This window comes from Sorex araneus, chromosome 11 (assembly GCF_027595985.1).
Source record: "Sorex araneus isolate mSorAra2 chromosome 11, mSorAra2.pri, whole genome shotgun sequence".
NCBI lineage: Eukaryota > Metazoa > Chordata > Mammalia > Eulipotyphla > Soricidae > Sorex > Sorex araneus.
Window position 1 is genome coordinate 14,684,088 of NC_073312.1, and position 27,642 is coordinate 14,711,729.

General features: G+C 45.7%; 1 protein-coding gene across 1 annotated transcript in view; it reads left to right on the top strand.

Annotated features, from left to right (window-relative positions):
- Positions 1 to 27,642, top strand: part of LOC101538273 (guanylate cyclase 2G-like) — a 48,881-nt gene that overhangs the window by 9,462 nt on the left and 11,777 nt on the right. Inside the window, exons 6-14 of the mRNA XM_055119163.1 lie at positions 60 to 195; positions 1,780 to 1,894; positions 2,813 to 2,893; positions 5,389 to 5,526; positions 8,605 to 8,688; positions 9,401 to 9,505; positions 9,985 to 10,053; positions 16,989 to 17,157; positions 19,408 to 19,563. Coding sequence (XP_054975138.1) covers positions 60 to 195; positions 1,780 to 1,894; positions 2,813 to 2,893; positions 5,389 to 5,526; positions 8,605 to 8,688; positions 9,401 to 9,505; positions 9,985 to 10,053; positions 16,989 to 17,157; positions 19,408 to 19,563 — 1,053 coding nt within the window. The remainder of the gene's footprint in view (positions 1 to 59; positions 196 to 1,779; positions 1,895 to 2,812; positions 2,894 to 5,388; positions 5,527 to 8,604; positions 8,689 to 9,400; positions 9,506 to 9,984; positions 10,054 to 16,988; positions 17,158 to 19,407; positions 19,564 to 27,642) is intronic.

Here is a 27,642-nt window from a genome sequence, read left to right on the forward strand (position 1 = left end):
CGAGAGTCAGCAGCTGGCACTGGGGCCAGGTTTATTGTGTTCCATCTCTCCTCTTGCAGGGGCCACGGGGCCTGTGGCACTGGATGCCCAGGGAGCCAGGCACATGGATTACTCCGTCTATGCCCTGCAGGCATCTGGAAACGGGTCTCGTTTTCTTCCTTTCCTTCACTATGACAGCCGCCAGAAAGTCATCAGGTCCTGAAGGGTGATGTCTATTAGTTTAAGTGGCTTAGAGGAGGAGATCTGGGCAGAGAGGGTGCAGAGAGGCTCTCCTGGGAGGCCCGAACGGGATCTGGTTCCTGGAATCCATCTTTTTTTTTTTTTAAATTGAATCTCCATGAGATGCAGTTACAAAGCTATCAAAAACATCAGTTTGAGTTTCAGTCATACAATGATCAAACACGCATCCCTCTACCAGTGCACATTCCCTACCACCAATGTCCCCAGTATACACCCCCTTTCCAACCCTCCCTCTGCCTCTATGGCAGACATTTTCCCCCATACTCTCTCTCTACTTTTGGCATTATGGTTTGCAATACAGATACTGAGAGGCTAACATGTTTGGTTCTTTATCTACTTTCAGCACACATCTCCCATCCCGAATAATCCCTCCAACCATCACTGACTTAGTGATCCCTTCTCTCTTCCAGCTGCCTTCTCCCCCGGCTCATGAGACAGACTTCCAACCATGGGGCAGTATTCCTGGCCCTTGTGTCTACTGTCCATGGGTGTCAGTCTCCTATTATGTTATTTTATATTCCACAAGTGAATGCAGTCCTCCTGTGTCCGTCCCTCTCTTTCTGGCTCCTTTCACTTAGCATGATAACTCTTCACCTCTTGTCTGGAGCTCAACAAGTTCAGCTCTGCACCTTTAACACCATCTCTCCCTTGTGGTGGGTGGGGCTCACAGCTTAGAAGGCAGCACCCACTCCTGGTACTTCCTCAGGGACAGAGACCTCTTCTGACCTCTTCTGATGGTCCAGCCCAGCCAGTCCCTTTGCTCCCTGGTCTCAAAAAAGACTCAGGTCCCAGAGAAGGGGATAGAGGATCCTGTCCCTGCAGGGTGGGGTTCAAAACCAATGAAACAGACTCCCCCAGGCAGCCCAACTCAAAATCAGATAGAGACAGGACCTGGGGTCTGGACTAGATTTCCCCAAACCCCCAAATTCTCTGAAAACAAAAATTATTTTTCCACTGTTAACTCTACCGCAATGATAAAGCAAAACTAAAATGTTCTATTTCTACCTCCCCTCTGCCCCGGCCAGAATGATTAGACTGGTATTTTTTTCCTACCCTTACTGAATTTTAATTGACCAACAGAAGTGGGTTGAGGAAATAATCACAGCAAAGTAGGGCCTCGACATTCAAGGAACAGGCACTCATGTAGGGGAGATAATTGGGTCCGTGAAATGCCAAGGTGCTCATCATAAAATTTGTCTGTATCCAATGTGGGTGAAAATTTCAGTGACACTGGAGGACGGACACATCATCTTTAAATCAAACTGACTTGGATAAAAAAAAAATCAGCTAGTCTAGGCAGGAAAGGAAAAGTGACTGCTCTCCCATGGATTAGATGAGCTGAAGTTGGGCTTTCAAGAGTCTTAAGTGAGGTGGGGAAATTGGATGGATCAGCAGAAGTTCGAATGGAGAGACCAAAGCCCTGGCGATTTGCAATGACCTGTGTGTCGCCGAGGCTGCCGCCTCAGGGCTGGCCCCAGGGAGAGAGGCAGTGCTTACCCAGCAGGTGCTGCCTTTTAATGATCTCTCTTCTCCGCCAAGATCCGTGAGGAATTTCTCCCGTATTACTCGCCAGCCCGGCCCCCTTCCTGAAGACAGATCCAGCTGTGGATCGGCCAGTGAACTCTGTGAAAAGGCTCCCACTTTCACAGGTCAGGTACAACCCCATCTGGGAAGCTCAGAGAGGGCGCTCTGCATGCAGTAGGGCTTCTCGGCTGTGGCTGAATCAGTGATGTGGACCAAACAATCTGTGTGTGTGTGTGTGTGTGTGTGTGTGTGTGTGTGTGTGTGTGTGTATTTACGTGTCTATGCTTAGAGTGCCTAGAAACATCTCAGACCTCTCCCATTAGATACCACTGGTACCCCTATTTGCTTTTTTTTTTTTCTCTTTGGGTCACACCCAGCGATGCTCAGGGCTCTGCACTCAGGAATTACTCCTGGCTGTGCTCGGGGGAGCATATACGATGCTGGGAGTTGAACCCGGGTACGCCGCAGGCAAGGCAAATACCCTACCCGCTGTGCTATCGCTCCAGCCTCTGGTACCCCTATTTGTAACCCCAAAGGTCTCCCCATGTTGCTGAGTATTCACCAACCCTGCCTGCCTCCTTGTGGGAAACTGCCTTCGGGAAACCTGGCTTCTGAGATCGGGGGTCCAGGGGCTCCTTTCAAAGGAGGCTGACAGAGTCTGGGGTTCGGGCAGGGTAGTTGGACGTTAGATGCCCATTGCTAGGACTTTGATGGCCTGTCACTACAGTCAGAGCCTGGAACCTGTTTCATGAGAAGTTAACCGTTTGTGTTTCTCTCTGATGCAAGTTTCTATCTAAAAGGCTTGGTGAGTGCAGTTACCATGGGAACCAGAGGAAGGGTGGGATTCCTGGGAGGTGCATCAGAACAGATCAGGGTCTCCTAAATGGCACCTCCCTGCCTGCCCCCCACCTCCTTCTTGCACTGAGCTCACTCCAGCTCCAGGGAGGCTTGTCTCTGCCCTCCAGGCCTGGCGGCTGCGCTTCTCACAACCTCCCTCCTGCTTGCCGTCCTGGGAGCAGTCCTCAGAGCTCTCCTCTCACGGATGCAGAAGCAAAAGCTGCTGCAGCAAAAGAAAGACACGTGGTGGCAAATCAACTATGAGGACATCACTGTCCTGCCCCAGAGCAAGGTGAGTGCCCCCTCACCCCATCCCCCCTCTGGTCTTTGGGCTCCTGCTTCCTGCTGGTCTCTCTCGCTCGTGGACCTTGTCCGAGAGCTTTGGGGAGACTCCTTGAGAGAGTGAGCGCTGTCTGAGCATCCTGAGCCCCCGATCTCCGCTTCCGGCTGAAGCCCTCTAGGAATGCCAAATGTCAAGGGGTCTCTAAAGTTCCCTTTGGCTCTGTCACCCATGCACCTGAGAACCCCTGCATCTAGCAAATGTCAAAGCAGAACACTCTTATTTTCAATACCACTTTTAGGCCTTGACTGTGAAGGGTTAACACGGAAGGTCCGTTTGCTCATCAGTCATATGCTGCTGGTCAGCACTGAGCCTAGCTCTGGGGGTATGTCACAAGGGAGGTGCCTTCCAAGAGACACGAAGGTTCCCCAACGTGTGTCCAGATGAGGCAGAGCCTTGTGGCTATTTTTGCAAACCGAAGGCATCAGAGAGTTGACTTTGGGGGAGAGTGAGCTTGTTAGTGGGGGCCATGGGAGCAGAAATGGGCTATACCATACATAGGGAGGCCAAGGTGTGGGCACCCAGGGCCAGGAGTGAGGTACAGGGTGAAGAGGTACGGGGTGATGACCTTATTCATTCTAAGGAACAGGTTTGCACCATTTCCAAAACTGCTGCCTTGATTGTCTCATACTTTTTTTTTTTTTTTTTTTGCTTTTTTGGGTCACACCCAGCGATGCTCAGGGATTACTCCTGGCTCTGCATTCAGGAATTACTCCTGGCGGTGCTCGGTGGACCATGTGGGATGCCGGGGATTGAACCCAGGTCGGGCATGTGCAAGGCAAATGCCCTACCCACTGTGCTATCGCTCTGGTCCCTGTCTCATACATTTTTGAGCTCGAAATTTCGAACTCTTTCTTTTCTTTTCTCTTTTCCCATTGTTTGATTTTTGTTATTGATATGAAACAGTATGATCTTGGCATATATGGATTCTTCTGGAGAGTTTGCTTTACCAGAAATGTTAGTGTGACGTGCTGCTGAGAATAAAAACATGGACTTAAAATTCTATACTTTGACTACGAAGAAATCTTGGCTCCTGGGGAGAAAAGAGAGAAGGGAATTTTACTTTTGTCTCAGTGAGTTAAGGACGCACCACTGACATAAATTTTATGTGAAATCAGCCATTTTAGAACTTCAGATTTTACTTGCTAGGAATAAATGCTGCCCAAGATATGAAAACAATAGCAAGATACATAGAACTACCATTGGGTCAGACTATGCAATGGAACAAATATGTTTCTTAATGATGTCAAGGCAAAAAGAAAATGTTCTAGAATATTGTTGCTTTTTTCCCCAAGTGTGTTCAGTTAGGCACTTAGGTCAATTTGAAAGCTGAGGAATGCAGATATTTTGTCTCTTTTGTTGGCTTTATTTTAAAAATTGCTGTTTGGGCTATTAAGTTCCCTTTAATAGTATTTTTTCATATACTGTTTATTCAAGAAATAAGTTATAACTTTTTTCTCTCCATTCAAAAAATTAAACACTATAATTTACAAAGTTGTTAATCATAAGATGACTTTTTAAAAAAATTAAAATTTATTATTTGTTATAAAATTGTTATTATTTTTTGGTTTGGGGGCCACACCTGGCAATGCTCAGCGGTTACTCCTGGCTCTGCATTCTGGTGGTGCTTGGGGGACCATAGGGGATGCTGGGGATTGAACCAGGGTTGATTGCATGCGAGGCAAATACCGTGCCCACTGTACTATTGCTTTGGCCCCTGACTCTTTTTTGAGTGGTGGGCTGGATTCTGCTCCCAACTCTTCCACTTTCCTCTCCCACCAAAGCTTCCAGATTTTTTGGTTTGGTCCCACCTTCCTGGTTTCTACCAGGCAAGACTCTACTGGACAGCTGGAGTTCCTTGTTCTCGGTTATTCTCTGGGTATTGGGGATACCCCTCGAGTGCAGAAAAGGAGGCAACATGGCTGGGCACCCTCAAAGGATAGCACATCAGGTGTGACCTTGCTTAGCGCCAGAAACAACCTCATACACACACTCTAACCCCCACCTGATTCTTAGAGGTCCAAGGGCAGGAGGCTGGTGTGCTGGGCTCAGGCCACAACCTCTTGGGCTGTTAACCATTCTTACCAACTTAAGGACTGCCATTCTACACACCTGTTTATTATGGTCGACTACCTATTTAGAAATGGAATCCAGAAGTCTATATTTACTACTACCGGTCAACCTTCCAAAATGTGTTTCCCCATCTCCTTTCTCAAACGTAGCTAATAAGGTTTCTGTTTTTTTGTCTTTTTTTTTTTTTGTAGGATTTTTTGTGGGGTTTGGGGGCAGCACAGGAGACAGCATATGATGCTGGGCTCAGAGGTGCGGTTCACTTGCCTGCTCTCCCCACTGGTTCGTAGTTATGGAAGCTCTCTTCTTTTGCACACGCATAGTCTCTCGTGTACACAGACAGACTTAAGGGCCTCCCCTTGTGTCTTGTCCGACAGCCATCCCCAGGAGGCACGCCTGTGTCGAGAGGGAACCCCAGTAACTCGTGCAGTGTGACGGTTTCTGCCAACATCTCCTCCTTACTCAGGAGCCAGCCCGGGAACGGACTCTTTTATGCCCCAGTCGCACTTTACCAGGTACTTGTGCGGGCAAGGTGGGGGCGTGGAGTTCTTCGAGTCTTCTTGTTCTGTGTTGTACCTTTCTGTCAGGCGAGCGTTCTAAATGGTGGGGACATTCTCCAAGGCAGAGCCAAGGTAATCTTCTGACTCCAGTCTGGTGTTTCTCAACCTTCACGGTGCATGTGAATCTCTTGGGGTCCTTGTTAAAATGCAGATAGGCGTGAGCTGTGTGACCCTGAGATTCGCATTTTCTCTATTAAACTCCCAGGTGATTCTTAGGCTAGCTTCCAGGTATGATAATTTAGTTTTACCCAATAGGATTTTTTCATGGAGGGAAGCGATGCCTATCTCACTGTCTAATATAGTGGCCTCTCTCTCTGCACCATTAATAGGACTGGCACACTGACTTTTTAAATTTTAAATTTTTTAATTTTAAATTTCATGTACTATGAATTCAGTATTAAATTTCATGTACCATGTATTCACTTCACATGTACTATGAATTCACTTCAATATGAAGTGCCCTCAGGACTAGCAGCTACCATAGTAGACCATAGTAGATATGGACAGCCCTCAAGCATGGATTATTTGATTTTATCCTCAGCATTTGGGCTCAGATGACTCAGCTGTGGGGGCCAGTGCTTTTGCACCATAACAGGTGGCAGCTTTGTAAAGTCTCCAGCACATTCCTGCCTACCTTTCCTCATCCCAGACATTCTACTACTTGCACTTACTGAGGCCCCCTGGGGAAGGGAAATTATGTGAAGGAAAAATTTAATTTCTCCCCAGTCATCCACATCCCAGGGAAGAGTGGCAGAAAACTTCAAGCAGAGAAAGAATTGCTTCTTGCTTTCCATTAGGTTTAGCACATATTGGAGCCGAGTTCTCCCTTTGCAAGTGAATTTAATTTTTAAAATATTAACTTGGGTTTTCAAATTATAAAAAGCTCTTGGGCTTTTATCATTTTTAACATTCTAAGGACCACCGGTACTTATATGGCGTGCAATCGGTGGTCCTTAGAATGTTAAAAATGATAAAAGCCCAAGAGCTTTTTATAATTTGAAAACCCAAGTTAATATTTTAAAAATTAAATTCACTTGCAAAGGGAGAACTCGACTCCAATATGTGCTAAACCTTATGGAAAGCAAGAAGCAATTCTTTCTCTGCTTGAAGTTTTCTGCCACTCTTCCCTGGGATGTGGATGACTGGGGAGAAATTAAATTTTTCCTTCACATAATTTCCCTTCCCCAGGGGGCTTCAGTAAGTGCAAGTAGTCAGAAAGTCTGGGATGAGGAAAGTTGGGCTGGAGAGATAGCACAGCGGTAGGGTGTTTGCCTTGCACGCGGCTGACCCCAGTTCGGTTCCTCCGCCCCTCTTGGAGAGCCTGGCAAGCTACCAAGAGTATCTCGCTCGCACGGAAGAACCTGGCAAGCTACCCGTGCCGTATTCAATATGCCAAAAACAGTAACAAGTCTCACAATGGAGACATTACTGGTTCCTCCTCGAGCAAATCGATGAGCAAAGGGATGACAGTGACAGTGACAGTGAAGGAACACCATTCCACAGAAACTATTTATTGGTCAACTACCTATTTAGAACACAGAAGCTCCAGTAATTCATACTTATTTAATTTAATTTTTTTTTATTGAATCACCATGAGATACACATTTTCAAAGTTTTCATGATCAGGTTTCAGTCATACAGTGTTTCAACATCCATCCCTCCACCAGTGTACATTTCCCACCACCAATATCTCAGTATCCCTCCCACCACTCATCCCCCCTGGCCCCCCACCACACCTCACCAGCCTGTCCTTGGGTGTTAGTCTCACACTATGTTTTTTATTTAATATCCCACAAATGAGTGCAGTCATTCTATGTCTGTACCTTTCCTTCTGACTCATTTCACTCAGCATAATACTCTCCATGTCCATCCATTTATAAGTGAATTTCATGACTTAATTTTTTTGGAATATATAGTATTCCATCGTGTAGATGTACCATAGTTTCTTTCTTTAACTAGTCATCTGTTCTCAGACACTCAGGTTGTTTCCAGATTCTGGGTTGTGAACAGTGTTGCAATGAACATACAAGTGCAGATGTCGTTTCTGAATTCAGACTTACTACTACTTCCAAATGTGTTTCCCCTTCCCTCTCTCGAACCTAATTACTGGAAATCCTGTGTATTCTGTCTTGATTTTTTTTTACAGTTTGTGTGTGTGTGCGTGTGTGCGCACGTGTGTGTGTGTGTGTGTGTGTATAAGAGAGAGAGAGAGAGAGAGAGAGAGAGAGAGAGAGAGAGAGAGGAAGAGAGAGGGGGAGCACATGTGGCAGAGTTCAGGGCTTACTCCTGGCTCTGCACTCAGGGAGAACTCCCAGGATGCTCAGGAGACCGTATGTGGTGCTGAGGATCAAACCCAGGTTGGTTGCATGCAAGGCAAGCACTGTACTTTGCTCTCTGTATGACATGTACACACTCATTAGCAAAGGACACACAGCTCCCTACTACCTCCCCAATCTACTTTCAGAAACTTCATTTTGCTTGGTCTAAAGTCCACGCTTGTCTAATTAGTCTTGGGGATCATGCCTGTTCGTTGCCAGGTTTTTAAGTAATAATACTCAACTTTGAAAAGAATCAACCACTGATATGAAATAGCACAGATGGATCTCAACATTGCTATGCTAAGTGAAAGAAGGTAGTTACAAAAGAGCAAAGACAGCATAGTTCCTAGGCAAATGAGGCCTTCTGTGTTAAGTACCCGCATGTAACCTGCGTAAGGGCTGAACTGGGAAGTGTCACCATCCCTTTGAGAGATGCATTTTTTTTTCTTTTTTGGGTAACACCCAATGATGCTCAGGGGTTTCTCCTGGATCTGCTCAGGAATTATTCAGGATTTACTCCTGGTGGTGCTTGGGGAACCATATGGGATGCAAGAGATTGAACCCGAGTCAACCAAGTGCAAAGCAAACGCCCTAACCGCTGGACTATTGCTTCAGCCCTGAGAGGTCCTCCTGCTCCTCTTGTTGGCTTCTTCTGAGTAATGTTTTTTCTGGATCATTCCACATTAAGAACATTCCCCTTTGTCTCTGCTTCCAGGGCAGGCACGTGGCCATTCGCTATGTCGGTGATCAAGCAGAAGCCTGGGCTAGGAAGCCGTCAGTGCTACAGGAAATCCGGCTGGTGAGCCTCCTGCCAGCCTGCCCTGGTAGATGCAGCCCAGCTATTTGCTGCCCCTGCTCTGCCAAACCCCCTTCATCACCAATGTGTAGTATCCCCAACTCCAAAGGATCAAGTTTGGAGCCTGCTTCCCTTAATTTGGTCCACCACCCTGGCCCCCGACAGCCCAGACATTAGGTGTCACACCCTTCCACTTGGCTTGGGCACCTGAAACCTGAGTTGTCTCCTACATCTGCTTTTCTCTATTTCCTCATGGCCTTAATGCTGCCTCTTCATCCCTTATGCCCCCGAGGGCTCCCTGGAATTCATTCCTTGGAGATCGTGAGGGTTATGGTGTCTGACTTCCTTCCCCCAACCCACGACCTGCCATGGACCTCATGTTGGTATCAACACTCATAACTTTTGGGAACCAGGGAGGCCTCTTTATCATGTTTGCTTTCAGCTAATCCCTGCAGCTAAGGCTAGACTTCGATTATTCTCCTGTTTTACTTGATGGAGTCAGACCGCCTGACTTTACCTGTCAGGTCCACCACTAATGCACCATAAGCTTGTGACTTTTCCTTTTAAGCATTTAAATTTCTTCATCATTAAAATGGGATCAGCCATAGCAAAGGGTTTTTGTGAGAATGAACTAAAAAATTGTCAAGCATGTAGCCTTATCCTAGCACAGAAGACAGCCTCGATCTGTAAATGATTATTACCATTATTGTTTCAGATGTATGAACTAAGGCACGAAAACATTGTTCACTTCTTGGGTGTTTGCCTTGAGCCACCCAACATATGCATTGTCACTCAGTATTGCAAAAAGGGGAGTCTTAAGGTAAGCAAAAAACCGCGACTAGCTTCCCAACCGCGACTAGCTTCCCAGTCTTGATTAGCTAATAGAGAACCCTGTCAATGCTTCTGCTTAATTACTCAAGGACAGCTCCTCTGATGTCTATTTGCAAGAATGGAAGGATCATGTTGAGCGTCCTGAAGAGAATCCATGCAATGGCAGAGTTGCCAAATGTCTGGTTTCTCTTGTTCTAAACGGAACTGAGTTTTTTTTAAATTTATCTTTGATGTCACAATTGCTTGTGAATTGTATTTCAGGGCTATCCTTTCCAGAGTATATAACCATCCACTTTAAATTGACAACAAGAATGTGTTTGTACAGCTTAAGCCTATGTGACATTATCAGTGTTGATTCCAGTGACAGGAAGATTTCCCTTCTCAATTGTATTACTTCTAGTCAAAATCAAATCAAAGCCTCACTTCAAATTGAGTGACAACTGTTTTTTTTGAATAAATATTTTTCAGGATGTTTTGAGAAACTCAGATGAAATGGATTGGATATTCAAACTCTCATTTGCATATGATATAGTCCAGGTAAATATGTTATATAAACTTACTTAAAGAACAAATACAATGGTACATTTTAATTGTTCTATGTAGTGAACTGTATATTGAACAGTAATTACCCCCTGAAAATTCTGGTCGTTCTTGGACACCCTCTAAACAGAGCACTTCCACTTTTAAATCTACTGTTTCAGATGCTCCATTTCCCACCTCAAATCTTAATCTCAAGAAAATGATCAGGCAGTACTTTACTTTAAAGTTGGAATGGATCCAGATTTACCCACGCAGGGAAAAGGAGGGTGTTAAGACTTTGGGTTGGAAATTCTTCTCACAAAGAAAATTTAGTGAGTAGACCATGAAGTGAACTGGTGAGGATTTGCAAGACCTCTTCCTTCCTTTTACTTCCCAATTTATTTCCCCAGGAAATGAGGGTCAATGCCATACCAACCACAAAAGTCTTAACCTAAAGGATAGACTAAAAATGCATATTTGGGGGGCTGGAGTGATAGCACAGGGGTAGGGCATTTGCCTTGCACGTGGCCAACCTGGGTTTAATCCCTGGCATCCCCTATGGTTCTCCAAGCACTGCCAGGAGTAATTCCTGAGTACAGAGCCAGGAGTAACTCCTGAGCAACACTGGGTGTGACCCCCAAAAAGAAAAAAAATGCACATTTGGGTAGGTAAACAAGCAGATAGAATTTTAAATTTTGGAGTGGAGGTGACCATATCCAGTAGTATTTCTGGTATTATTCTGGGGACCATCTAGTACTGGGGATCAAACCAGGGCTCCAGCATACCTAGTACGTGCCCCAGTCCTTTGAGCTACTTCTGTGGCCATCAGCAGGTAGAATCTTTATTTTGGGCAAAGATTAAACTGTTATTGCTGAATAATAATGATAATAATAAAATAATAGCATAACAGTAATAATCATGAAATTTTTGAATGCATATTTTTGCCCACATACTTCCTAGTAATTTTCACATGTTAGTTTACTTATTAAGACAAAATATCAGGTAGCGTTATTATCACCTTGTTTCACAGTCGGGAGGGTTGCTCATGACCCACCAGCTTTCTAAGGCTGCTTTCCTTAGCATGGGCCAAAATCTAATTTCATTTTCCCCACTCACTGTGTCTCTTTTCTCATCAAAACGGACGAGCTGATGATCTGGGAGTGGGTGCAGGGAGGAGAGAGGGAGACCCTCAGTCTGACACGTAGGCAGCAGGCCAAGTGCTGTCAGCATCTGCCAATCAATAGTCCTTCCACATCCGTTCTGTGCCTATGCACGAGCCTTGCCGGCTGAGGTGAGTGTTTCAAGGTGAATCAGATTCCGTGCGGGAGGAAAGATCCAAGAACTCAGCGAGTGACTGTGGCAAGTTCCTGCCCCTCCCTGCCCCTCAGCCACCGTGTCTGATTAATTAATAGGGTTGGCCTGATCGGTATCTAAGGTTTATTGCTTTTTTCCTTTTACCTCAAGGATTTAGTTGTTCTTTGTTTCTAAGTTTTCTGTCTGACTGGCCCAATGAGACACTGATTTTCTAGATCTCGTAGAAAGCCAGGTCTCATCAGTAAGGAAGGGACACAGATGAAGCCCCACCCCGCCCCGGGGGACGGAACCACTCTGGCCAACTCAGCCCACCACCATCCTTCAGTGAAATGTTAGGGAGCATTTGTGAAGGGATTTTTCCTCCTCTGAGCACTTTTAGCACAGACTCTTTTTCTGCTTTAGGAGCTTTTCTTTTTTTGTTTTGAAGAGCTTTTATTTTGTTCATTTTCAGGAGCTTTTGTTTTTCTTTGGGTGCTGCAGTGCTCAGGGGTTGCACACTTGTTTGTGAGGCTCATGTGCTTGGTTGTGGGACTTGCATACATTTTGTGGCATTGTACCTCGTTTTGAACTTTTGGGACACAGTGATCATGCTCACAGTGGCAGGGATCACACTCAGTGATGGGGGGGGCGGGTGGTGAGGGTCCAACTTACATCTCATGCCTGTAACATGGGCACTCCACTAGACACATCCTTGGACCCTTTGTTTCCAGCTTTACATGGCTTAAAATTATGCTAGAGAAAAAAAATTAAAAAGCAACCAGGAAATGTATAGTTAGTCCCGACGTGACACAGTTTGCAAATGGGGCTTCAAATGAAGTTTAGCCAACATAGTAAAATACATATTGAGATTTATGTTGTTTGCAAATGGGACTTCAAATGAAATGATGTCTAATGAAAGAAGGGCCTTGAACCCTGTGGCTTAGTTCAATGTTGACCTGAATTGTGACACTGAAGCTATGTTACTCCAGGACCTGCCATGCTGTACATAGTGATTTATTTCAGAGACCGTGGAGTGGTTGTAAAATAGGAGGAGGTGGTGGAGCTTTCTTCCTATTCCCGGCTTCTCTCCCCCTCCAGTGTCCATCAGCGCCAACTTTATATTCAGAACCAGAGAGATTCTCAGATGCTGCTGAATTTTCAAACCAGGAAGTGTGTGTGGATAGAACTCTTGATTTGGGTCAAACCAATTCTAGGCAGAGAAGGGAGAGAAACAAAGCTCAATGTCTTGTGCCCAAATAATTCAGTACAATAGTTCAAGAACAAGTTTTGGGAAGCATGACTCTTTTTTGCATAAAGATGGAACTTCATTTCTAACCGAGAGAGGCCTTGAAGGGATGTGGATGAAGGCACTTTGACAAAGAGGATGTCTTGGGGTCATTGATTTCTGTCCCTACCACTTATTGATCTGGGGACCATGTCTACTCTGATCTGTGTCTGTCCGTGTATAAAACAAAGAGAGCAAGGCTGGAGCAATGGTACAGGGCTTAAATCACCTGTCTTGCATGTAGCTGACCCCAGTTTGAGTCCCTGGCACCACATATGGTCCCGGGAGCACTTCCAGGGGTCACTCCTGAGCACAGAGCCAGGAAAAACTTCTGAGCACCAGGGTGTGTGCTTGCCCCTGAAATATACATAAAAAGCAAAATAAAGATAACAGCAATTACCACCTCACAGGGCGATATGAGAACAAGGTATCTAAAATGCTGCATAATAGGTGCCCATAATAGACTCTCCCTAATAGGTGTCTATTAAACAATAATTGCTAGATTATTGGTAGATATTAGAAGTGGTAGATATTAGAATCTAGAATAATCGGTAGATATTAGAAATTATTCTAATTTAGTTAGAATATTAGAATAAAAAATTTAATATTAGATGGGCTTAAATAATGTCATTCAAATTTATTTCATCCATTCAGCCAACATAGTAAAACATATATTGGGACTTATATTGTTTTTATTGTGCTTATAGTAATTAGATATGACCTCATATTAGCTGATTTTTAATGCCAATATTAATATCCCTATTTGCCCCATTTTTAAGAGGAAATAAAATGAGGCCTAGCAAGGTACAGAAAAGAGTGAGAGTTTGAGCCTATCTGCAGTTCGGGTACTTTCTTACCTGCTCTGCTTCCTCTCTGCTAAATACCAGAGAGCACAGATGTGGGTTCCAGGGATAGGACCTCCCTGGGCTACACCAACTTTCCTATTGGGAAATAGAACAGGCTGGTGGGTAGTGAACAGCATTGCCCAAAGTGTGTTTGTCCTATGTTGATTAATATCTGATCACGCATTTCCATCTGGACAAAACTAACAAAGCGATGTGTGTCTTCTTTTATTTTTTAATTTTTATTGAATCACCATGTGGAAAGTTACAAAGTTCTCAGGTTAATGTCTCAGTTATACAATATTCAAACACCCATCCCTTCACCAGTGCCTATATTGCACCGCCAAAAACCCCAGTATACCCCCCGCCCCCGCTTCCCCACCCCCAACTGTATAACTGATGAATTTCACTTCATTTTCTCTTTACCTTGATTACGTTCCATATTTCAACACAAAACTCACTATTGTTGTTGGGGTTTCCCCCCAAGAAAGGCGATGTGTGTCTTCTTGCCTTCTCTTAGAGGGGACAGCATGCCTACATAGATGTCACTTATGTCTTAATGGGATAGTGCAACCAGGGCATCTAGTGGTCAGGCCAAGCAGAATGTTTCTTACCTGGAAGAACCTGGGGTGAGTGAAGACAGCCACAGCTGTAAGTGTCAGGGACCCTCCCTGAGGTGGACTGTGACTGCTGAGTCCGTCTCTCTCACCTGCACAGTGGGGACGGGCCTTCCTTTGGAGCTGGTGGAACAGGGTGATCCTATTTACCCACCTATTTGCCTATGTACCCAGTGACCTTCCCAGCCAGGTGACTGCTGTCAGGTCAGAGAAAACTCCGAGGACTACCCAAGTCTCCTTAGGATTTCAGTCGCAGACTCAATCATAGACTTCACCTGCCGCTGGAGTCTTGATGAAGAAATATCATAGGCTACTTCCTCTAGGTCCTTCCAGGCCCAACTTGGTGGGTTACTTCTAAACTATGATTCATCTCTATTATCTCAGAAAAAAAAACACACCAAAACCAACTACACAAAGAGCAAGTCATATTGATAAGAGAACAAAAAGTGATTTTTCAGGAGGTAAAAGGGGGTGGGGAGAGGTGTAGGGAGTATTTCCGGTTACCTTCTATTGGGGTCTGTTTCTAAAGCTATGTTGACTCACGGCTCTGGTTCAACTATGACTCAACCTGCTCTTACTTCCAAAGGAAGCCGTGATCCTGGGCTGGTGCCTACGATGCTCGGGGAACCCTACCCAGAGCAAAGGTCAATTTCAAAAGCCTCCCATACGGCTCCTGAGATCCTGCGTCATTGAAGGCCGGTGCTTCTTCACAGTCCCACCCTGGGGTGACCTCTGTCCTCACCTCACCTTCAGTGAGCTGTGCTTAAATAATTGCACTAGGGAAAGAGCTGGAACCAACCTCCTGTCATGTACCCTGCCATCCCGCTCATCGATTTGTTCAAGCGGGTACCAGTAACATCTCTCATTGAGACTTATTGTTACTGTTTTTGGCATATCCAATATGCATGGATAGCTTGCCAGGCTCTGCTGTGTGGGCTCCATACTCTGGGTAGCTTACCAGGCTCTCCGAGAGGGGCGTAGGAGTCGAACACGGGTTGGCCGCATGAAAGGTGAAAGCCCAGCTGCTGTGCTATCACCCTAGCCCCTGAGCTGGGGATGTAGCTCAGTCATGTACCCAGAGCTCCAAAATCAGCACATCTAAAAGGTTACTGGAGAGGGCTTCAAAGGCAACTCAACCTGGCTTGTAGCCCAGCTGGACAACTTTATGGTGAAACAGCACCGGAAGGATAAACAATGGTAAAGATAAATTACCTAATACAGTGCAAAATCCTCAAGGTTTAGCGTCATGTCTTTGTTTATTTAAAATCTACATCACCCAGTTCTCAAGAAAAGGTTTGGCATATGGCTTTGTTTACCTAAAAAGCATTATCACCCAATGAATTTCCATGGGACCTGAGGCTAAAATAAAAGACTGCTACGCTCTGCTATTCAGAGGGGCATTTCAGTTGCGGAGGGACAGTTGGACAGTTAGTCAAGGGCACAGACTTGGAAATCAGACTGTGACTCCAGGTCTAGCTGTACCACCAGCCACCTGCGCTGGACCAAGTTCATTCCCTTTCCTTCCCTCCTCTTGCCTGGAAATGGAGGTTTATGGCAACTCCTCCATCCACAGGGGCACATGTACGAAGCATAAGTGAGGGGTTTAGATTGATACCTGGCATGGGTGAGCATATAAGCCACCACAGCAACCAGGTAAAGCCCTGAAAGAGGCAGCATTTTTTTTTCCTTTTTGGGTCACACCTGGCAATGCACAGGGGTTACTCCTGGCTCATTTACTCAGGAATTACTCCTGGCGGTGCTCTGGGGACCATATGGGATGCTGGGAATTGAACCCGGGTCGGCCTCGTGCAAGGCAAATGCCCTACCTGCTGTGCTATGGCTCCAACCCCAAGGCAGCATCATTGATCCTCATGCTCTGACACCTCTTGGCTGAGGCAGGTATGAGGAGGCCCAGGGGCATGAAGGGACTTTCTTTTTTTTTGCTTTTTGGGTCACACCTGGCGATGCACAGGGGTTACTCCTGGCTGTGCACTCAGGAATTACCCCTGGCCGTGCTCAGGGGACCATATGGGATGCTGGGATTTGAACCCAGGTCGGCTGCATGCAAGGCAAACACCCTACCCGCTGTGCTATCGCTCCAGCCATGAAGGGACTTTCTTGAAGAAACCAAGTAGTCCTGTCCAGCCCTGAACACGTGCCTCCCTTCCAACTCTGTGTTCTCCCTGGACTCCACCAATACAGGCCCTGTGGTGCTATGTGGTACGGATAGATGTCACCCCATAACACAGAAGGCACATGGTAACTTCTCAGGGTTCCACTTTGATTTGTCGTTCTCTTCAAAGGACTCAAACAGAACCCTTGAGTTCAGATCACTGAGCATAACGTCCTGTGGCTGTAAAGCTACTCTCTGTAGTAGGAGCGGAGTATCATTCATGGTGTGGAGGTATCAAGCCATGTTCTTCACTCCACAGTCTGGTCTTTCTGTTGTGGGGCTTCTTTATATTTCGACCAATGATTCCTTAGATGCAACAGTGGTCGTGATTCTGCATTATGCTCAGGGCCAACATGTCACTGTCCTGAGCCCATAAAGTAGTGGTCCTTGTCTGTTGTTCTGACCCAAGCATGATACTCACACCAGAGAGTAGCTGGTCCTCTGCTCCCTGGAAGTGCTGAAATGAAAAGTCAGGGCTGACCACTAGGCTAACTTAACTTTAAACCCATAGTGCCTTCTTGGATCCACCCTGGGAGGCAAGAAATACTTTTCTGTGTTTTGGGGGATCCCTGTCCTGGTTTACTCCATGCATGAGGGGGGCTGTGTTTGTGGCGTTTTGCATTTGTGGTGGAGAGGGGCGTTACCCCTCCCCCTCCCCTGGTTTGTTCTGCGTGGGTCCATGTATCTCTTCCAGGATGTCTGAGCTCCAGTTCTGCTTCCTTGGCTTATGTGAACTCTTTCAGGGCATGCTGTTTCTCCACGGGAGCCCCCTGGGCTCTCATGGCAACCTGAAGCCTTCCAACTGCCTGGTGGATGGGCGGCTGCAGGTGAAGCTCTCAGGATTCGGGCTGTGGGAGCTCAAGTATGGCCACCAGTGCAGAAGTGCACAGGAGACTCCAACGGGCCGATCAGGTAAGTACTGGCAGAGCTCCATCCAGGAACACCTGCAGGGTGGTGCAGGGATTTCCTCAGCCCAGGTGGTTTCATTCACTGTGACTGCTGAGTCTGTCTCTCCCTGCTGATGCTGACCTACACAGTGGGGGTGGGCCTTCCTTTGGAGCTGGTGGGATGGGGTGGTCCTTTTTATTCAAGGAGAGGAGGGAAAATCTACCCTGAGCCATCTGAGCGTGGAGCACTTGTTCTCGATCCTTTCAGCTTTGGGCCAGTGGGAGCCAGGCACTGCCCCCTCTATCCTCCTCGGGGTCCCCTCGAATCTCCTGTTTGTGTTCACACGGTAGAATGTCCCATCTGCCAACTTCTTTGAAGACAGTGGTTCTCCATCCTTTCTGTGCTCCCATATCTGTCCCTGACAAGCTTTGAACAATGCATAGGTGGGTTGGGTGCTACCCTCTTCCAACTGCATAGAATGATCTAAAGAAAGGGCCTGGGCACTTGCATTTCTATTTGTTTTGTTTTGTTTTTAAGACACAATCAAGGGCACTTGGGGGCTTTTCTCAGTTTAAGGGTATACTCCTAGCAGTGCTCTGAAGACCATGTGGTACAGGAATAGAACCTAGGACTCTGGCAAGCAAAGCATGGGCTCTAGTTATTTGAATTATTCCTCTAGCCCTCTATTGATTTTGGTTCTTTCATGGTTTCTGGTATGGGGGCCATGCCTGGAGATGCTCAGGGCTTTCACCTGGCTCTGCACTCAGGAATGATTCCTGGTGGTGCTCCAGGGACCATATTGAGATGCTGGGGAGTGAACTCAGGTTGACCACTTACAGAGCAAATGCCCTACCTGAGACACTGATTTTTCTTCTTAAAGCTCACAAGTTTTTACAGATTCTGATGCACATCTTAAGACAGAACACACCTCGCCAGTGCAATATCCTCCATCCACATAAGCAAATGGGTGATGCTGCAGAGTAACTGAGTGCAATCACCTCTGGTGTGTTCCAGACCTATGGGGCCCAGAGCCCTCAGTTCTAACCTCTCTGCTGACATCACGCAGCCACTTGGCAATCACCTGGTGGAATGTTTGGGTCTGGAATGCCACATTGGATGGGGAAGGGGTGTCTTCTAGGAATAGACCAGGGGTGAAATTCTTCTCTCTTCTCCACTCTTTTTTTTTCTAGTTAAATAAATCTATACATGTCACTGTCACTGTCATCCTGTTGCTCATCGATTTGTTTGAGCAGGCACCAGTAACGTCTCTCATTGAGAGACTTATTGTTACTGTTTTTGGCACATCCAATACACAGGGGTAGCTTGCCAGTCTCTGCCGTGCAGGCTCGATACTCTCGGTAGCTTGCCGGGCTCTCCGAGAGGGACGGAGGAATCGAACTCGGGTTGGCCATGTGAAAGGCGAATGCCCAACCGCTATACATGTCATTGGGAAAAAAATAGGTTACAAACTATTCAGGCTAGATCTGTCTTTCCAAATAGAAGGTTGGTTGGTGGTTGTCAAGAACTAGAGGAGTGGGGTGGGCAGAAACTGCCTCATGAGTACAATGTTTGAGCACAAACTTTGGGGGCGGAAATGTTCCTGAACCTGAGAGATGTGGTTGCCAACTATGCAGAGAGACCTATGTGGTGTTCAGCTTATAATAATTCATCTTGGGGCTGGAGAGATCCAACAGCCAGTCAGGCACTGCCTTGCAAGCAGCTGACCTAGGTTGATCCCCTGTACCCCACAGAGTCTATCTGAGAACTGCCAGGACTGATCTTTGAATGCAGGTCCAGGAGAAAGCCCTGAGCCACAGCCAGCTGTGGCCCCCCAAAAAACAAATAAATCAATAAACTGGTTCATCTTAGGTTCCATGAATCATGCCTCAATACATGATTTTCCAATTATGGGCCGTACAGAAAAGGGAAAGGAAATAACTTCCCTTTAGCTGCAAGTTCTGCTTCCCCAGTGCCCATGTGTTGCTATGTGCACATTCTAGTGAGTTCTTTCTAGTCACCTACATGGGCCCCTAATTTGTGGGGGGGGGGCAGGGGGAGCAGGGGGCAGCCCTGGTGATCAAATCCAGCCTTAGACATCACACCACTTTGCTACAGAGCTGGCTCCTTGTGTCTTGTTTGCTATTTAAATCTGGTACAACAGGGATGATGGATGGGGGAACCCACATTTCTCCTGTGCTTTCCTGAGAACATGGGGGGGTCACTTTCTATATGCCTGGTTGCTCTGACTCCATGCCGGCACCCCTTGCTTTGCAGAGCTCTACTGGACAGCCCCAGAGCTATTGAGGCTCTCAGAGGCGCCCTGGTCAGGCACCCCGAAAGGAGATGTTTACAGCTTTGCCATTGTGATGGGGGAGCTGATCCACCCCCAAGACCATGGACCGTTTGATGAACTCACCGAGAGGCCAGAGGGTAAGGCTGGGAGCACTGTTTCACCCGCGTGGGCTCTGGTCTGGCGGTCTGGCTTTGAAATGTGTTTTTGTATACTGTGTTATTGAACGTTTAGGACTTAGCCTTTTTTTTTAATTATTTATTTTTAATTAGTGAATCAACGTGAGGGTACAGTTGCAGTTTTATACATTTTTGTGCTCGTGTTTCCCCCATACAAAGTTCAAGAACCCATCTCTTCACCAGTGCCCATTCCCTACCACTAGTAAACCCAGTATCTCTCCCACCCTCCCCAGTCCCGTCTCCCCCCACCCCACACTGCCACTATGGCAGGGTATTCCCTTTTGATCTCTCTCTCTGATTAGGTGTTGTGGTTTGCAATAAAGGTGTTGAGTGGCCATTGTGTTCAGTCTCTAGTCTATATTCGGCACACATCACCCTTCCCCCGCATGACCTCCGACGACATTTTACTTGGTGTTCCCTTCTCTGAGTTGCCCAGAATGAGAGACCAGCCTCCAAGCCATGGGGACAACCTCCTGGTACTTATTTCTACTAATCTTGGGTGTTAGTCTTATAGTCTATTATTCTATGCTCCACAGATGAGTGCAATCTTTCTATGTCTGTCTCTCTCTTTCTGACTCATTTCACTTAGCATGATACTTTCCATGCTGATCCACTTATATGCAAACGTCATGACTTCATTTTTTCTAACAGCTGCGTAGTATTCCATTGTATAGATGTACCAGAGTTTCTTCAACCAGTAGGACTTTGCCTTTGATTCCGTTCTCAGGTCTCTCTTTAAAATTCCTGTCACTTTCCAAATGAGAACATGAATTGCACTGTGGTTAAAAATGTCATCCAGGCCGGGCTAGAGAGGTGGCTCAGTAGCAGAGCACTTGCCTTGCTTGGATGAGGCCCTGAGTTTGATCCTTGGGTGAGACCCTGAATTCGACCCTTGGCACGACATATTGTATGGGAGTAGCATCACTTGGTATGCCCAAGGAATTCAGAATTTCATTACTTACTCCATTAAGTAATTTCATTACTTACACCAGCAGCCAATGCAATTCACTTGGAAAGTGGATCAGAGTAAGTCACTTCTGTGCCCTGACTCTCAATCCCCTTTGGGAAATGAAAACAAAGTCCTTCGATGGGCTGTAAGAACATAGGAAGACCTTGGTGACCCTTGATATTAGTGTCCAGGGGCTACGGGAACAAGAGATCACAAATGCGGTGGCTGGAGACAGAAATGTCTTTGCTTGCAGTTCCAGAGGTTAGAAATCTAGAAGGTACCACCAGGCAGAGCTTCGGAGAAGCTCTAGGGACCCCCATTCTTTGCTTCCTCTAGCTTCCTCTTCCTCCCTCATCTCTCAGCTTACGGCTAAGGGGCCCAACCTCTACCTCTCCCATTGCTCTCCCATCTTCACTGTGCAGCGTCTCTTCCATCTTCTTCTTTTTCTTCTTAGCAGTAGGGCATTTGCCTGTCACATGGCCAACTGGGGTTCAATTTCTCTGCCCCTCTTGGAAAGCCCAGAAAGCAGCCGAGAGTATCCGCCCGAATGGCAGAGCCTGGCAAGCTACCCGGGGCATATTCAATATGCCAAAAACAGTAACAAGTCTTACAGTGGAGCTGTTATTGGTGCCCACTTGAGTAAATCAATGAGCAACGGGATGACAGTGACAGTGAAAAATTTTATTTGGGGCATCATTGTTTACAAACTGATATTCGTAGGGTTTTATCCATGAAAAATTCCATCAACCTCATCACTGTTCTCTGTTTTCTGTGAGGACATTGGTCTGGCTTAAGGGTCACCTGGATCACCCAAGATGACCTTCTCATTCCAAGATCCTTACTTATATCTGCAAAAATCTATTTTTTATAAAATAAATTTTTAAAAAATCAAATTCATGCTTTTGGTAAATGCTGCTCAGCTGTTCACTTTCAAAAGAATTGATCAGGCTTGTTGTTTTTGGGTTTATTTTATTTTACTTTTTTACTAGGCCTCTCTCTTTTAATTGAGGAGAGCACACCCCAATGTAGTCATAGTTTACTCCTGGCTCTGTGCTCAGGGACCATTTATGGTGGTACATGGGAAACTATAAATGGCACTGGGGATCAAGCCAGGATCTTCAAAACAAGTGCCTTTATCCCTGTACTATTTCCCAGCCTATCAAGTTTGTCTCTTAACATAGTCCATCAGAGAATTAAAGTTGAAGGTCATAGGAAATGAAGCAAGGTTTGATTAAGACCGAAAGGATTGAGGAGACTGTTGAAAATGCCTTCTCCTGCCTCCCTGCCCCAGCCGCAGTTCCTGGAACTGTTTGTTTCCACCTGGGCCACACACTGGGGTTACCTGGAGAAGTTTACAAGCTGCTGATGCCCAGCTCTCAGCCTCAGAGATTCCGAGGTCATTGCTTTGGGTGCTGCCCTTCTTGGGAATCAGGCTTTAAAAATTCACGACTTTATTTGTTATTTAGACATCATGATTTCTAGTAGCGTTGAAGTTTTCACCACACACAGTCACTGCAGCATACCTACCCCAGAGTACCCACAACCCTCCCCCCTGTCTCTAGGTCCCCTTGTCTCCCCTCCACCACCCCTCACTCTGTCTCTAGGTCTCCTCATTTCCCCTTTCTCACCCATTAAGCAGACCCTAAGGTTCTGTTATTGTTACCCCTTGTTTAGGGAATGAGATGATGATGTTGTTTTGCCCAGTAAGGTTTGGGGTACCCACTTGGGGTGCTCCTGACTCTGTGCTTAGCGAACCCTATGTGGTACTAGAGAGCAAATTAGGGTCTGCGGAACACAAGGCAAGCACCTTACCCTCCTCTGTGCTCTCTCTCTGCTCCTAGAAATCCAATGAAAAAGAATCTCTCCAAGAGATACAAATATGCAGCTTAAACTGGGAGCAAGTCTCTGTGGAGAAAAGAGAGGGATGAGTATTATCCCTCTTTTTCTGGCTTAACAAATCCCTTCTTTTTTTCTTCTTTTTCCTTCTTTCTCTTGCTACCTTGCCTGTCATTTCCAACCTCTTGCCCCCAACCTCACTTAAGTCTTGAGGCCATCATGACTTGGCCAGACTGGGTTCCTCTCTGAATATCTGTGGTTGCTTCTGCAATGGATTCCAGTTGCTAATGTAGGGCCAAGTGACACAGAGGTAAGACTCATCCAAAATGGAAAATCCCAGACACAGTTTCTCTGACTTTGGAATAGCAGCCTTGTGGATCTCCCGAGATGGAGCCCCAGCAGGGCATTTGAGGGTGCCCTCTTGGGTGGGGGGGGGGGCGCGTGACAGAGAAAAGGTAATCTGCATCTTTTCTCCTCAGCGCCTCACATAATGAAGTGAGAGCTGGCCAAATGGGACTGTGCACACACAGAGCTGCAGCTTGATCCCCATGGGCATCTAGTTGATGGACAAACACACTTATACCAACCTCCTGCCTCCCTGCAGACATCCTGGTGCTGGGTGTGGGATCAGTCAGATTCTCTGGGTGGGTCAGCATCAGTCTCCCAGAGGCTTGTTGAAAAAACAGAGCTGCTGCCTCCTGTCTCTGGGTTTCCATTTCAGTAAATCTGGGGTCACATCTGGGAACACGCTGTCACTGGTTGCCAGGTTTCGGGGCTGAGCCTGACCTTCAGAGCTGTGATATAGCGTGGGCCTTGGTCTGTCTGCCTCTGCATTCTTGGACAGGTGTGAAATACTCATTCTCATATATTGCTCTAATTTACAAAGGGCAAAGTGTGGGTGGCCCCCGAGTGCTCTCAGAGACTGTTGCAGGGGTCCGTTTTAAGTCACTAACCATGTCAGAGGCACTGAGGAGCTGTTTTATTTTGATGAGCTGTCTCCGCATGGCTGGTGTTGCTGGCTCTGCAGAGCTAGGTAATAAATTCCTGTTCCTGGACAGTGTAAATTCCGGCTTACTTTCCTCTCTAAGTTCTATCTTTGTCACCGAGTCTCTCTCCTTCAGTCTGTCAGTATTCGCTTCCTTGGCTGTCTTCTCTAGGAAATGGAAATGACAAGAGCAAAACTCTTGTTTGTCTTGGTCTTTATGGTAGCCCCTTATCCTAGTGCCAGGCACATCAATAAATATTGGATGGATTGATGGGTGATATAGGGAAAGAGGAGAAATCTTTTGAATTTTCACGGTCTTTCTTAAAGGGAAACACAGGAAAAAAACACAGATGCAGTGGTAGTTAATGCTTAAGTCTGAGCGTTGGAAACCACTGCTGCTCTGTGCTTCAAATAATTTCATTTGGAAAGTCAAGTTGGATTACTCATGGTATGTTCTCCTTTTTCCCTGTACAACTGAAAAAAATCTTTTTAAATTGAATCACTGAGATATAAAAAGCTGTTTATGATTGGGTTTCAGTCATACAGTGTTCCAACACCCATTCCTCCACCAGTGCACATTTCCCAGCACCAATGTCCCCAGTTTCCCTCCCCCTTCAACTACATCCCTCCCCCAGCCTGTCTTTATGACAGGCCCTCTCTCTCTCTCTCTCTCTCTCTCTCTTTCTCTCTCTCTCTCCCTCCCTCCCTCCCTCTCTCACACTCCCTCTCTATTTCTCTCTCTCTCATTATTTCTCTCTTTCATTTCCCTGAAATTTTATTCAGAGACCATGATTTACCACACAGTGGTAATAATAAATGTTCAGGTATATAATGTTCCACCACCACACCCACCACGTGAATATCAGTGTTCCTTGATCCACGTCTCCAGGTCCCCGCCTGTCCACACCACCACCCCACCCTTTTAGCAAACTCAAATCTAGCATATGATTTCATGGATTTTCAGGACTTAAACATGTACACTGAAAGAAAAGTACAAATATTGACAGAAATATAATGGTTTTATTTAGTTTTGTAACTTGCATTTAGAACTTCAACTAATATTAATAACAAAAGGTTTTACTCCTTTTAGATTGCCTTTGGTTTTAGCCTAACATCCCATTTCTGAGCAAGAATCCCACCAAAACTCCATATAACACTTACCTGCCAGGTCTTTCTGGGCTTCTCTGGGACAGTCTTGTAGACTGCAGATTTGATGACGTTGATGCTCTTGAGGAGTTTTGATTAGGTGTGTAGGACAACACATCCCTCAATTGGTGTTTGTCTGACTCCCCTCCTCTGCCCCCACCCCTTCCCCGGTTGTTCTGGGGGTTTATATCTTTGGAAGGAAGAACACAGGTAAGTGATCATTTTCATTGCATTAAATCCAGGGCACATACTGTTAATCGGTCTCTGTTGGCATTGATCTTGGTCTCTTGAATAAAGGTTGTCAGTTTTTTCTGTAAGATGACACATGATTCCTCTTCTTGCCATATTGCTTATTTGTGTTTGTTTGGGGGCTGCACGCAGTTTTGCTCAGGACTTACTGAGGTCCTATGCTGGTCCTATGCTGAGGGATCACTTTTGGCAGGGGTGTTGGGGACCATGTGTGATAAAGTGCCTTACCCACTGTACTATGTCTGATCTTTTACTTGACTTCTTAAGAAGGAAGATACTAGGTAAAGTCACACAGAGATACTGGAGAACAGCCCAGCAGGGATTTGGGATTTGCCTATGTGGAAAGCTTGTCTATTTTCTCCCAAGTATATTTCTATCATCAGTGTCTATCCATCTATCTGTATTTAGTTAGTCATGTCACTGTCACTGTCACTGTCATCCCGTTGCTCATCGATTTGCTCGAGCGGGCACCAGTAATGTGTCCATTGTGAGACAACAATATTATCTACTGCATCTTTATTTTATACCTTGGGTTATAATTTAAACTACTGTATTCTGTGGCTTAACTGGCTTCATCTTTGAGTATTCATTCTCAGTCAGTGCCCATGTGACTGTCACTCTGTGTCGTTTGTTCTGTTTACTGCCTTTCTTCCTTGTAGTGTAACACGCTCTTGTCGCATTATGCATTTTCCCTGTTCTCATACTGTATCGAAGCCATTTCTCCAAGGAGTCCTGGCTCCTCTGACTAGAGATTAAAATTAAATCTCTGGGGCTGAATAGGGAGCCCGGTGGACCGAGCCCAGGCCCTGCATGCAGGAGATTCCTCCGGTTCAACCCCCAGCACTGCACAGTTACCTGGGCATGGAAAGGAGAGACCTCTGAGCTCAGAGTCAGGAGTGGCCCCTGATATCACTAGTGTGGTCCCCAAGCTTAAAAAGAATGCAAAAGAAACCCAATCTTGGTCACTGCTTGTACTGATTGCCACCAGCATATCCTTGCTTCAATCCCTTTTCAGTGAAAAATGCAGAAATAAAAAGCATAAATGAGTGTATCTGTAGCTGGTCTCTGTATGTATTTCTATGATCTGTTTATATTTCTATGGCATCTCTATCTCTAGTTAAATCTACATCTCTATCTATATTTATCCATCTGTGTCTACATAAGCTAAACAATGATTCATACGGAACTCCATAACATCATTACCATCTGCTCAAACATCTTTGTTCTCCTCTGTTGCTCACCTGGCCCCTGCCTTTCCAACGGTGAGAATCACAGTTCCAATTCTCCACTTATTTGCTTGTTCTATCCCATTTCTGTGTCGTAGTTTTAGAGTTATTCATCTGTGCTCCTGGGAGAAGCCTGTTCCTTGCAGAACACAGAGGCCGTGAATAGCCTCTGTAGTCTGAGGGTCTCTAGTCCTTTTGGAAGTGGGAAGTTCACTCCCCCCAGCCCATTGCAGAGAGTAATGTCACACATTTGTCAGACAGGGAAATTCTTTTGATATAATTCACATTCTGCGCATTCTTCACTCTCTCAATTGATGCCTTTGAAATGAATTCCTCTCTTCACACTTTGTGCTCTAATGTTTTACAAATAGAATGTCATGCATCCAACACCACAAACAGATTGTCAAATATCCAACACCAAATACAGCGTTATGTAGCCAACATGACAGTACCAGGCAGAATAGTTTAATTATACTAAAACATAATTCATGGTATTTTGCCCATTTAGCTCTCTGTCCTCCCAAATGTCCGGAGGTCTCTGATTTGTTTTCTTTCTCTAGTTTTACCTTTCCTGAAAAGGCATATAAACACAATCAATAATAGTGTATTTCAACTTTTTAAAACCTGCACACTGGTACTTACCTTGTATACTGGCCTGTAGACAGGAAGTTATGACCACGCTAGTAGACCGTTTGACCTTTTTACAGTGTGAACATGTGGGTGAAGACCACTGATATAGTAGGAGGCTTGTTCCAACTAGTTCCTTATATTTATGATATCCATTTGGAATTCATCTGCATTGTCATATAAATGGGCTGGAGCGATAGCATAGTGGTAGGGCGTTTGCCTTTCACGCGGCTGATCCATGTTTGATTCCTCCGCCCCTCTCGGAGTGCCCGGCAAGCTACTGAGAGTATCACGCCTACATGGCAGAGCCTGGCAAACTACCTGTGGCGTATTGGATATGCCAAAAACAGTAACAAATAAGTCCCACGAGGAGAGATGTTATTGATGCCCGCTCGAACAATCCGATGAGCAATGGGATGACAGTGACAGTGACAGTCATATAACTAGTTTTTTATGGAAGTATAGAAGCATCATTCTTTTTTAAAAAATACATTTTATTGGATCACTGTGAGATATAGTTAGAAACTTGCATGATTACATTTCAGTCATACAATGCTCAAGCACCCATCCCTCTACAAGTGCACATTTTCCACCACCATTGTTCCCAGTGTCCCACCCACCACTCCCACCCCATCCCACTCTCTGCCTCTATGACAGGTATAATCCTTCTTACTCTCTCTAATTTGGGGCATCATGATTTGCAACACAGATACTAAGAGACCATCATGTTTGGTCCTTAGTCTACTTTCAGCACACAACTCCCATCCTGAATGATCCCTCTAATCATCATTTGCTTAGTGTGCTTAGTGGTTCCTTCTCCATCCCAACTGCCTTTTCCCCCCAGCACGTGGGGCTGGTGGAAGCATCATTCTTTAAAGTTCATTTCCCTTACAAAACTTGGCTAAACGGCTTACTGGATATTGGTAGCAAATAAAGAGAAAGTGATAGAAAATGGGTTTATAAAGTTAGATAAAATGCAGGTAGTGGTGTTACATTTATGTGTTAAAAGTAGCTTTAATAAA